The sequence below is a fragment of the Calypte anna genome, chromosome 3 (genome assembly GCF_003957555.1).
Source record: "Calypte anna isolate BGI_N300 chromosome 3, bCalAnn1_v1.p, whole genome shotgun sequence".
NCBI lineage: Eukaryota > Metazoa > Chordata > Aves > Apodiformes > Trochilidae > Calypte > Calypte anna.
This window is the reverse complement of record NC_044246.1, coordinates 52,480,163-52,493,120: the sequence shown is the minus strand read 5'-3', so window position 1 is coordinate 52,493,120 and position 12,958 is coordinate 52,480,163. Positions and strand designations below refer to the sequence as shown.

Genomic DNA, 12,958 nt, shown 5'->3' with positions numbered 1-12,958 from the left:
GAAAGCATAGTGCATAACTCCTGCAATGGTCACACATTTTAAATGGTGGCAGTATTGCAGTAGTATTGCATTCAGGCAGTAACTAGTTTTGATAGTGTCATGATCTTATCCTATCGATCTTATGAACTGTGATATCTTACTTAATGAAATAATTTACATGTAATTCAAAAGGCTAAGTAGGCAGATACACGAGAGATTAATCGTGTTTTAGAGCATGTAACATTTCCAGTAGTAAAGCAATACTTACATAAGAATTAAAAAGAAAAAAACCTTAGAATTGTATCATGCTATGTTGAGTTCTCTGATCTTTTTTGTGGGAGCAGGGGCAAACTTTGTCTTTACTGAACCTCTGCTGATGCACATTCAATATACAAATATTTTCATTAACATTTTCTGCAGATTTTTCTTGTCTGAATTTATAATGGTTGAGTTTTGTGTTAGATTACTTCACTGAGATGAACATAAAACTGAAGCATGTGATTAACTGAAGTAAAAGTAGGTATGTAAATAATTTTTAGTGGCAGATATGAAGCCATAAACAAGTGAAAAAAATTAAATAGGTTAAAAAATAAAAATGAAAAAACCTGGGTTTTAATTCCAGAGTCTATTCCTAAATAAAATTTTGTCTGTCAGAGAAACTGTGTTTATGTCATCAGTAGCAAACTCAAATCAAATTTGATGTTAAATCTGTGAAAATTTTAACCCATAGTCATTAAAAAAGAGTTAAATATATTTTATCTTATAAAAGTTGAAGTCTAATAGTCAATATTACTGCTCAATACATATGGTGTGTATTAGTGTAGTGTATTAGCTGGTGCCAAAGCAGATTTCAAGTTGTTTTGAATATAAAAAAATTTTAATATTAGCAAGAATGTCTTTATTTTTTTGAGTGTGTGTGGAAACTATCTACAATAGCATGTAATTATCAGTTCTAGTTATCAACAGTCTTAAGTTAATGTAAGTCAACAGTAGTGTTTCATGTAGTTAGACTCATCTTAAAGCTTGGTACTTTTGTGCATATGATATGTATTTGAAAATAAACTGGTGTATATTTTCAGGAGCAAATATTCTGAGTTCAGGTTCATATGCCAGCACATTGACCCGGACTACTAGTAGCCATTATCACAGTTGTGATATGCCTGTGTAGCAATTTCAATGTGCTTGGGGGTTGGATCTTAGAGAGTCAGTTTGAAAGTTTGTGGTTTTAAATATTTACCCAGTCACAAAATAAAAATAGTAGTTTTCACTGTGTACAAGTTGGAAGGTTTGAAAAGAGGTTGCATACAGTAGAGCAAGTTTAACCTTTTTAGCATAGGTGTGTTTTTCTTAGTATTATTCTCTGGAGTTATCCTCTTTAAAGTGCGTTGGAATGAATTGAGGTGAATTATCTCTCTATTCTGAGCTGAGGATGACTGGAAGCACAGTACCTCAGGAAAACTGGAAGGACTTTACTTTCTGAATGTACCATCCAAGCAAAAGATGAAGACCCTTTATCATGAGGCAAGAGTTTTTACTTTGTTTCCATTTCAGCTGATTGAAAAATGCAGGATTTTTTCTGCTGTGAATGAATTACATCCCATTTGTGGGAACATATGGGTAACCATATTTTAATCTGTTTTAATTCTGAGATTTATATTGTACCTCAAAGCTCTATAGGAAAGCAATATCTTTCTTTTCAAATGATCTACATGGAATGGAGAAAGCTTGAGGTTTCTAATTCATGATGTTATAGTGGTTGCTATGACTTTTGTTGGATGGCTTATAAAATATTTCCTAAACTTTTAACCTCCATTTCACAATCTGATAGATATTTGTTTGTTTCAGGCTATTTCCTTGCAGGCAAACTAAACCATTGCAAACAGTACTAAATTGCACTCCCTTGTGAACAAGCAAGTATGCCAGGAGAACCAGGAAGAGGTGTGACTGGTTTATAGCATTAAGAGGGAGATTAAAATTAGCTGCATGTGGTAGTGATGATAGCTAGTCCATTCTGAGTTCTGTTCCTGTAAAATCTGCCTACAAAGCTTGGTAAAGACTTAGGAAATTAAGTTTTGAATTTGAGGTGATGCAGAAACACTTTTAGGTAAAAACTGTATCTTAGGCTCCACGATCATCCAGACTAGAAAGCACAATGTAGATTAGGATGTATAATCAGAGAGTCTGTTGAAAATTTATGTTGGCACAAAACGTGTCACCTGTGAGGATTTAATGCTTAGGTAGAGTAAGAATTTTGTAATTGGCTGAAGCTTGAGAGTCAGATAGTCCCATAAACACTTTTCTTCAAATAGGTTCAATGCTTCAGAGCAGCTCACATGGTCCTCTTTCTGTGTGTCTGAAGGAGCTTGCCTGTAGGCATCCTCAGAGCACTCCCATCAAGCTTACAAAGATGGCTGCTTTATTTGGAGTTAGAAGGACAGTAAACTCATGTAAGATGTAGGAAACCATGGTTTTACTCTTTTTGGTCTCTGACTGAAATACTCAAGCATATCTTTCCTGTCAAGAGAAGGATTAAAGCCTTTTATCCAGGGTTACTGTCATGCCAAGTTTGCTTCCCCTCTCCAGACAAGCAAAGCTTAGGTTTGTTTCTGCAGCATCTCTTCAGCAACAGATATGGAACACAGCTAGTTAAACCTGCAGTCTGATATTTAATGCAGATTTTATGGAGCTTTAGGTTATGTTAGTTCTGCCCACCAGGGACACCAAACACATGAAAGAAAGGCACAGCCTGAATTGTTTCAAAACAAAAAAAACATCCCCTCCCTCATAGCTATGTCCTTGCAAAGTTTCAGAGCTATGTATTACTCAAAGGAAGAATAGCACTGGCTTTCAGTCCTGAATTAGTTGCCTGATATTCATCAAAAAGAGCTGTTTATAGGTGACTGTCATCAAAATTGGTTTTGTCAATAAAATTCTGCTTGCTCAATGTGCAAATTGCCATTTTAAAGGCATCTAACTCCCCCTGTTTCCATGACTGATACAGAGTATGAGTTTTGGTGAGGGGACGGTGATTGCACTGCTTGACAATGTTATTCCTAAGTTTCTCCTTAGACATGTCTCTAAACCCTTTCTTTATTACTTGGTGTGCTGTTAAATGGATGGTGCTGGTTCTATGGACCTTAGGTTGATCTTGGTGTTTCTTTTATTGCATTTTATCTCAGATCCATATTTGGGATCATCTGTGGTCAGGTTTCCTGAGTGTAATAACAGCATGCATCAGTGCTAGATTTAGTTTTAGATGGGGATCCTGTGATTGAAACCTCACTGAAATAATTGCATGTTTCCTCTATATATGAGCTGGTACATGAATATCATGTCCAGGTTCTTCTAAGTAATTAGTCATACAAATGTGAGTCTACATATGTATTTGAAAAATATGGTCCTGCAATGTTTTTTCACATCATATATGTTGTCAATGTTTTCTTCTACATTTATTTTGAAGAATGTTCTTCTGAAATACCTGCCATTCAGCACAAGAAGGCCAAAAGATCAGGAAGATAAAAGAGTCTACAGGTCATTTTTTTTTCTGATTCTAATATTAATTTCTCCTTAACAGGTGATTTGTATATTGGAGGAGTGGCCAAAGAAACTTATAAATCCTTGCCAAAACTGGTGCATGCAAAAGAGGGATTCCAAGGCTGTCTTGCATCTGTTGACTTGAATGGACGACTTCCTGATCTAATCTCAGATGCTCTTTTCTGCAATGGGCAAATAGAAAGAGGATGTGAAGGTACTGAATATGCTGATTTTTTTTTAATTCTAGTGAAAGTATTGTACAAATCCTGCAGATGTTTGTTGAAATGTACACACAATGTGTGGGGACACTGTATTTCACATGCTTCTTATTGATCTTGTTAGACCTTTTCTTCAGTTAAGACTGTGGGGTTTTTACTATTACAAAGACACCATGTCCCTGCCCTACATTACAGAGATTGATCTGAGAACATGAGTTAACTTCTTAAATATATAGTGTATGTTCCATCCTTCTCCATCATGTTTACTTATGATGTATTTTAATTGATGATAGAAACAATAACAATTAGCTTCATTTAAGTCTTTTTTGTGTCATAACACTTAGGTATTAGCTAATGCTGAGATATTATCTAATTAATTCCAGTTTTAAAGCAGAAATTTTGAGCTGATTAATTCAAGGCTAATTTATGAAGCTTACTGAGATCAATCTTCCATCTTCTCTATTTCCACTCACCCCTGAGACTTTTACTGTCATGAGCCTTCCTATCTGAAATCAGTAACAGGCAAATATGTTTTATCTCACATTTTTTATGTCATTATGGATTCATCTGGAATATCATGGAATTTTAGTGAGAACAGAATAAAAGAGGTGTATTTGTAATTCAAGGGTATCAATCTCTAACCATTTTTCCAGCTGTCATTTAATCCCACAGTATTTTCATTATGATTTCTGGAATAATTTCAATAAATTCTCTTTCCCTGCATATATATTTTATATATATAATTCTGAATTTTGTGGGTGTGTTCAGATTCATGTGTTCTTCCCTCTCTCAAGTGTCATTCTTCTTCATTCTTAGAAAAAATGTATAAATTACACTGTAGAATTTCAAGTTGGAATCTTGGTTATCTTGATATCAAGATTGATAAACTTGCAAATAGATATTGTAAATAATCCAAGCAAAACACAGGGAGTTCCTCAGACTTCACAAGATAGAACTTTCTGTTGGATGTGCCTACAGTATGTTTGTACTGGTCAGATTTTTTAATTTTTTATGTGCTACCTTTAGCTAAGGGTATAAATTCTATTGATAACACTGAGAAATATGTAAAATTCACAACTTATTTTTCTGTAGCCTCAGTGTCTTTATTTCTATCAGAAATGAAACAAATATGTGTAAATTAATGTATCACTGAGATTAGAAATTTAGATTCTGCTTTTTTAACATTAGCAAGTTCCATGCCTGCACCATCTCTTCAGAGAGTCAAAGTACTCCTTAATTCTATTATGCATTTCATAGCATCTTTTGAAATTATGTAATTTTCTAAATTATTCTATGCACTTCCAAGAAATATTGCTACAGTTTTAGAGTGCAGGTTCACTTTTTCAACCAGTGGCACAACTCAGCTATCAGGGAATTTAATAAAGCTACCAACAATTTAATGAAGGCCATATAAATATTGTCCTTTTTGTTGGAGAGTCAGCATTTCCTGACACCAAAACCATCTGACACAAGAAAATGGTCAAACCAGATGTGCTGCCTACCTTCCAGAGAACTGCCTCATCAAAAGTCTTTTGCCTGCAGAAGGAAATCTTTATAGCATGGAGTGGAATATTCCCTTCCAATCCTTCTGCTCAACCCTTGCAAATTAACTCTTCCATCTTGCTTTTTTACTTCAAGTCTTCCTGTCTGACCTATCTGTCAGTTTTTTGTCTACAGACCATGGATCAGATGTACAAAAAATGTTCTGACACCTAAAATATGGTTTAAGTCACTTACAAATTTATCTGCCTCCTTAGAAGTCTCTTGTACACTTCAAGTTGCCTGTAGCTCTGCATCTGTGTAAAGACAGATCTCCATCCAGACTGTCTCCATCCTTACAAAGCTGAGCAGTTTTACAACTATCTCATGCTGCAATGGGATATGTAAGCTCTCTAAGTCCCCTGAAATGTCAAGTCCAAAAAGCTCAGGAGAGAACAGTAGAAGTAGTTTCAAAACAAGTAAGTATTAGCCACTGCCACTCTCAATCCAAAAGATGACTGGCTGTGTTGCTTGGTAAATGTCCTTTATTAAGACATCAGCCTGCTTCAAAATCTTTCCTGAGAAGTAAGGCACTTGTATTTGATGTTCTTCAGACTCTTTTTGGACTGGATTCCTTACCTTTCTAATTTTAAAAAAACCCAATTCTGGGATCAAAGCTCCTTTCCTGTCTTCTGTCAGACTATGAAGGCATGATCTACTATTAATTAATTTTTCTCTTAGGACTTTGTTCTTAGATGGTTGATATTTCTCAGTAACTTTTCTATAATATGTGCATGTGAAAAATTCTTTCTTTGGAATGTTTCTTGCAAACCCACACATTGGACTGATGTGGCAACTTGCAAGGCTTGCATTCCAAAGTTTCATCCATGGGCAGATAGATACCTCTGCTCCCTATTGTTGAGCACTGAATATAATTAATATTTGGCTGAATCCACCTTCTTGATAATTTTTCAGTGGCTAGAACAGATAGAAAGCAACAGCTAGAAATGTAAATATGCAAAATAAATCTTTGAATTGTTAACAACAAACCTAAAAGCCAGGTTATGAGTGTCAACCCCGTTTCCGTTTAGTCAAATCCATTGTACTTTCTTTACACACTTTAAATACAGCAGAATTATCAAAATGGCAGAATGAAAAAAAAAGAAAATATTTAGGAGGAAAATGTAATGTATGTATGCATGTGCTAATGCAATATAATAAATATAACGTGATGTGATATATGATATAATGTAATATAATATAATTGGCATCTTAAATGAAATATATTAAAAGTTTCAAATTATTAACATATATGAAGATTCCTGGTGAGACAAAAAATATATAGTAAAACACTGTACCTGCCACTTAATGGCTTTTGTGTAATGTATAGCATGTAAGCCCTCACATAAAACAAAAAAAATGCAAGACCAACGTCATTCAACTAAAACATCTATAGTGAAGACTGAATAAATTAGTTTCTTTAATTAGAATCAAGAGATGAATGCTTAAGAAGAGTGTATTATAGTATTTTTGCTAAATAGGTTAGTTCTTAAATATATAGAGGAAAATATAAATGTGTTACAGTAGATATTATAGTATTTGCTAACATTAAACAGTCCCTCTCTGTTATTTAAAAAAAATAAATACTTTTATAAGATGAAATTCTTTTATGTAAATTACTCTTGATGGCAATTTTTGAATAATGACAATAGGTAAGCCGAAAGTGTAAATGGCTTTTTTTTTTTTAACAATACCATATGTGTATTTTTTCCAGAGATGTGGGTTTTAACATGCAGTTTTTAATGTGCCTACAGGGTCCTGTAATTTATGTACTTTTAAGTCCTTGTGACTTTTGCTCTACTTTTTCAAAGATGAGGAAATTGAACATTGCATAACTAAAGTGTAAATAAATGCATGAGTATATAACATTTAAACACCTACAGATATTTTCACTTCATCTTTGTAAAGTTTCCGAGTAGCAGAATCTGGTGAGAAAAAAAATGTGTCTTGTCTTGTCAGCTATGGGATTCTGTTATTATAATCCCCAGCTCAAGAAAAGGTGATGTAATGCCCAAATGTTTAAACTTCTGGGCTCCAAAGAAAAAAAAAGAAACTATTATGTCTGCCTGCTGCATTCAGTCAGCTCTGGGTACTATTATTATTTGAACAGAAGAAAACAGAACAATTAATAATTTTACTGAAACAGGGATACACTGCACATTACCCCTGTTCTTAATTGCACTGGTGACTGCTGAGGCCCTGGTTGAGGTGTGTTCAAGCAGAACCTCATTTAAAGCAAGTGAACATTGACCTGACTCAAGTCATATGGATGTGGATTTTTCCACATCTTTAAGTGACAAAAGGGCCAAGTGGATTTTTCTCTACAGGATGATATATAGTATTTATATAATCTTTGGACCAGTTTTTCCTTATCATTAATGACTAGTAGTAGGAGTTTCATATGGATACTGATGTGTCTTCTCCCAGAGGGAGAATTTTATAATCCCAGAAGCAAATTTTTCCTTACAGCATCAGGAGTCAGCATGAAATGTGTATGTTAGCTCATAGTAATCTGTAGTTTATGGTGTGTATTTCAGTTTTCATTCTCCAGTCAAGAAGAAAGGGATAGAAAAAAGAAAAAACAGAGCTTATGATGGTGCTAATTGTTCCTGAATTCAGTGTATCTAAACATGACAAATGGCTAGTCAGGATTCAGCCATGCATTTACTCTGCTAACACATTCATATCTATCCAAGGAAGAAAAAAAAAAACAAAACCCACAAAAAAACAAAAAACCCCTTTTAATTTTCCTTTATTACATGTCATCAGCTCAATTAACCATTATATTTGTAGCAAAATACTGCAGCAAATTACTGCTTTCTTATTTTGGCTTGCCTGAAGATTTATGGCTATTAGCATTAATTTGTTTGCATTATATGGCATTTCTTTCTCTGTTTAACAGCAGCATGCACTTTACTCTGAATGTTTTTTTTCTGTGTTTGCTGCCATTTCAATATTGCTTACTAACATTTAATATATTTTGCTTTTTTTATTTTGCTGACAAAGTTGCATTGATGAAAGCTGATTTGCAAGGTAGATAGACCTGTGTGTATTGAACAAGACTGAAACCCCCAATGCACAGTTGGATTGCTGCAATAAGTGCTCCGTGCATTTGAGAATGAAAATGTGTTATTTTGTTTCACATTTTGTCTTTCACACCTCTAAAAACAATGAGCCACATTAACCTTCATTTTCCAGCATAACTTGCATAAAGGCTTTCAGTCTTGAATATGTTTGTATAGTGATTGCTTTAGTGCTTTGATCATTCCTTTTTGAATTACTTTATCTTGCAGTAGCCTAGTTATGACTCTCTAGAAATAGACTAGCTTTGTTTTTCATGTGTATGTCACATTTTGGCATGCCAATTCATTAGTAGTTTGATTTTCTGCATTTCACCTTAAAAAGGAACCTGCATGGGATCCCTGAAGCATGTGAATCAGTACTTGCAACATTCCTGCCAAAGAATCCCAAATGCTTCCTAATTTCAGACCTAAATAATTTAAATAATCTGTGGGATTGAAATATTGTATAGTATAGCTTCATTTTTTTTTTTTATTTTGTTTTCTTTTAATTTCCTTCTTCAGTCTTTATTTTCATCTTCCAGAGCTTTGCTATCTGTGGCATCTGGCTTTGCTGGTTGAAATGTATTTTCAGGAAAAAATAATGCTGAAATTTCTAGTTTTAGCTATTAATGATATGAGACAAGATTAACAAATAACTCACAACAAAGCTAACATTCCCATGGTGCCTGGAGTAACTCTGCTTCTGTTTATGCCTTCTTATGTGTTTGACAAATCAGTCTTAAAGCTAAAGCAAAAAAGACCCTATAATAGTACATGCTGCTACAAATCAGCAAATGTATGTGTGTTTTACTTGGTAACTCTTTGCTCATTAGATTTGAGATGTTGGCAGCTAGTTAATGTTATCCAGTGGGAAATACCTTTCTGTGGAAGACAAAGTGCAAGTCCCTTTTTGTGTGTTCTCATCAGGCCCCAGCACAACATGCCAAGAGGATTCCTGTGCAAACCAGGGAGTGTGCTTACAGCAGTGGGATGGATTCAGTTGTGACTGTAGTATGACCTCCTTTAGTGGACCATTATGCAATGATCGTAAGTACATCCAAAAAATGCTGATCTCAATGCTCAAAAGCTCTAAGGCAATATTTGAAGCAAATGTCTGAAGCTTTGTATTATTTTAATATTAGATATTTAAATGAACAGACAAACCCTCTGAAAATTTCTAGGACCTGTGGAAGGGATATTGCTAAAATACACAGTATAAATTTTGGACGCCGTATAATTTCAAAAACTGACAGAAATTGTTTTTATTGCCCTTGATTACATGCCTAGTACACTGACGGTTACCTCTTCAAATAATCCCTTTCTTGCATAAATGTTACTTTTTTTTTTTTGCTATTTGACAAAACCTTTTACATTTTATTATCTTAAGCTATACTGTCATTTTGTAGCATTATATCATGAGGTCTATAATTACTGTGAAACAATTGACAAGGCTCATTATCTCCATTGTAGATTTGTTTATGTGACACACTAAGCATTCCAATAATAAAAGCATGCCTAGGATTTTTGTTTTTTTAAATATCATCTGAATAAAACTGCATAACATACACCAACCATCTGGTCTTTCAGGAAAAGCTTAAATTTGTCAAAAATAAGGGGCCTGATTCACCAATGTCATAATCAAGTTTTATTTTAACCTGACCTTATTGATCTAAATAGAATTAGGCAGAAGTGGAAGTGGAACAGTAATGCAAGAACTGTAATGACCCACAGTACCTGACTGAAGCAAACTATGGAGTAATTGCATTATCTTGTCATATTTTTAATTTCTTGCATTTGAAATATCCAAATGTTGCACATTTTTATATCCATGGGGGAATTTCTTTAAGAGTAGATGGTTTTATTTCTATTGGTACACATTTATCTGGATGACTCATGGCAGAAAATGTTGGTATAGCTGTCTAGTCCAGCATTTGAGATTTTTATGTCTTGTTCTGATGCTCTACAGCAAGGTGCCTCATTTTGGAAAAAATTCAAAAATAACAGAATAATTATAGTCTGAAAAGCTTGTGGCTCAAATTGTATCTAGCAAAAGGGCTATAAAATGAATTCTATGTATAAACTACACTAATTATTCTCATGAAAGTTCCATTTTTCTACTCCTGACTGTGTCTGAAAACTATGGGGAGGATTTGTCTCTGTCTGTTTCTCTGCAGATCCTGTCATACTAGAAATGAAGTGTGGTATCAAAAAGTTGATAATTTGAACAGGGGTTTGGGTTTACTTTAGGTAAATGAATTTGCCTTTCTTAGCAATGAGAGTGCTTCTACATATTGCTAAACATATATTTATAAAGATTTCAGTCTACCTGTTACAAAAGAAAAGTATTTGTTTCTATTTTACTTTTATGTTCTTATTTCTGTTCTTCCATGATATTTGAGTTCTTTGAAAAATAACTACAAATGATGAATAAGAAGGTGTATATTCCATATGTAGGAGAGGAAAAACTCTTTATAAATTTGTCTTATTAGTAACTGATGTGTGGACCTGGAGTAGTCTACAATTTTTTTTCTTCAAGTGCCATTTTTTACATAATTTTGGAAAACCTCAGGGCAAACAGATTTGACATGCATTGTTCCTAGGTGTTACAATGTAAACGTCTGGTGTATCATTCTTGTCTTTAATTTCCAAGGTGGAGAATTTGGAGGAAACAATGAAAAAATATTTGCTTGACAAGTGTTATAGTACATTCTGCTAATACAGTGTTCAAGAAGCTTCTTTCTCTGTCCTGTAACAGCAAATTATTGCTCCTGTTCAGTGTATTATTCCAGGTGAAAGTGTGCACAGTTTAATATGAAGGTTTTTTAAATGTTCTCTCAAAATAATCACCATGTAAGTCAAGTTGTTTTTTTTCCAGTGCAAGAGTGTTCTCTCTGTGTGTCAGTTAGAGAGAAGATGACATTTAGGGAATGTACTCCCTATAGAAAGTGACCTGGGCTGGCAAAGGGGATTGATACAGATGATACAGTTTTACAGTTGTGGTCAGGAACACCCACAGTTTAATCCCACAAAATTTTGTTTAGTTGCAAATTACTTCACTACAATGTAAATGGAGTGCCTAAAACCCATAAACCTCGGCACAGGGTGGAACATTCTGTGTGCTGCAGCTTCCTACTTACTGGAAGATAAACAAGATAAGGGCAGTTTTGACCCTATGATCCTATACAGATTATCGTTTTCTCTTTTGATGTGGTACGACACTCAGAGATTCAGGGCAACAGTGCTTTTTAGATGTGACAGACAGAAGTGTTACAATCATCACTGTAAAGCAGGCCAGTAGCAGTTGGTCCTACAAAATAGGATCATACAGGAGATTGTACTAAAAGGACAGTTAATGGCTGTTCTTACAAATGGATGGCTCCATGCAACTCCTTAGAGAAAATACATCATGAACATTGTAACTACTTCTAATAGCAGGTTATATAGTGAAAACTATCCTCACAGGGAATTCAGATTTTTCATAAGAGTAGGGTTGAAAATTACTCTGGCAAAACAAAATAAAACAAACCAAACAAATCTATAAGAGATTATCTGCTTTCTGTAAGTTTACATCTGTTTTTACTCAAGCAGTCTTCAAGTACAGCCATATTAGTGAATGTAGTGTCATGTTTGTGAAAACAAATACTGCTATTATAGCATAAAAAATAGCAGACTTAATAACACTGTCACATTACATTAGTACAGAAATGTTTTGTGCCAAATTACAGGGCAGCTTCAACATTGTCTGTTACCGTAAGGGAATAATGTATTGGTGTTGTAGTTGTGTTAGTATAACTAACACAGTGCCAACACTTTCATTATAAATCCATTTCTGAAGGGTTAGAACTTAACCACTCAGTCTATTCTGACTAGAATTTGACACGCTCAACCACCATGTGTAACAAAACTTTTTTTAAAAGTTCTCCTATTTTGATCTTTACCAAGAAAAATCAACCCCCCCGCACACTTAAATGGAGAACTGTCTCAGTACTACAAAATGGCTTAATGTAAAATAGGTTAGATTTTCCTGATATTTGATTGCATTATTAAGATACAGCCTTTCACTGAAGGTGCTATCTCGTAATGATGGTTAGATTTTATTTTAAACGTGTTTGGATATTAATGTCATAATTGTTGTGAATCAGGCTGATTTAATTGGAGATTGAACAAGGAGTTCAAGGAAAGCCTGCTAGGAAACAATGGAATTCACCTGCCAAGGTGGGACAAAATAATTTTTGCCACAAGATGGCCAACCTGGTAAGGAGGTATCAAGAACTAGGAATGGTGGAGAAGAAGTGAGGAAATAGATGACTGAATGTGAGGAGAGAGGATGGCAATCTGCCCAGGGACAGGTAATGAGCCAGCTGAAAGCTTTATGGGTTAGGGCTAAAGGGCAGACCAAAGTCTGATCTGATGTGATGGGTATCTTCTACAAACTGCCTGATAAGGAGGAAGAACTAGATGAGTCCTTCTTCAGACAAGTTGAAGAAGCCTCATGTTCACAGGCAGAGTCCTCATGAGGGACTTAAACTACCCCAGTATCTGCTGGAGGGACAACAGAACAGGGCACAAGCAATTTGTGAGATGTCTGGAGTGCATTAACTTGCTGATATATTTGATCAAGGAGCC

At 34.6% G+C, this 12,958-nt stretch overlaps 1 protein-coding gene across 2 annotated transcripts in view; it reads left to right on the top strand.

The window, feature by feature from the left end:
* The window catches only part of NRXN1 (neurexin 1), a 677,538-nt gene that overhangs the window by 323,842 nt on the left and 340,738 nt on the right, over positions 1–12,958 (top strand). For both annotated transcript variants that reach the window (XM_030446736.1, XM_030446735.1), the window contains 2 exons: positions 3,554–3,727; positions 9,260–9,379. In XM_030446736.1, the coding sequence (XP_030302596.1) occupies positions 3,554–3,727; positions 9,260–9,379 (294 nt within the window). The remainder of the gene's footprint in view (positions 1–3,553; positions 3,728–9,259; positions 9,380–12,958) is intronic.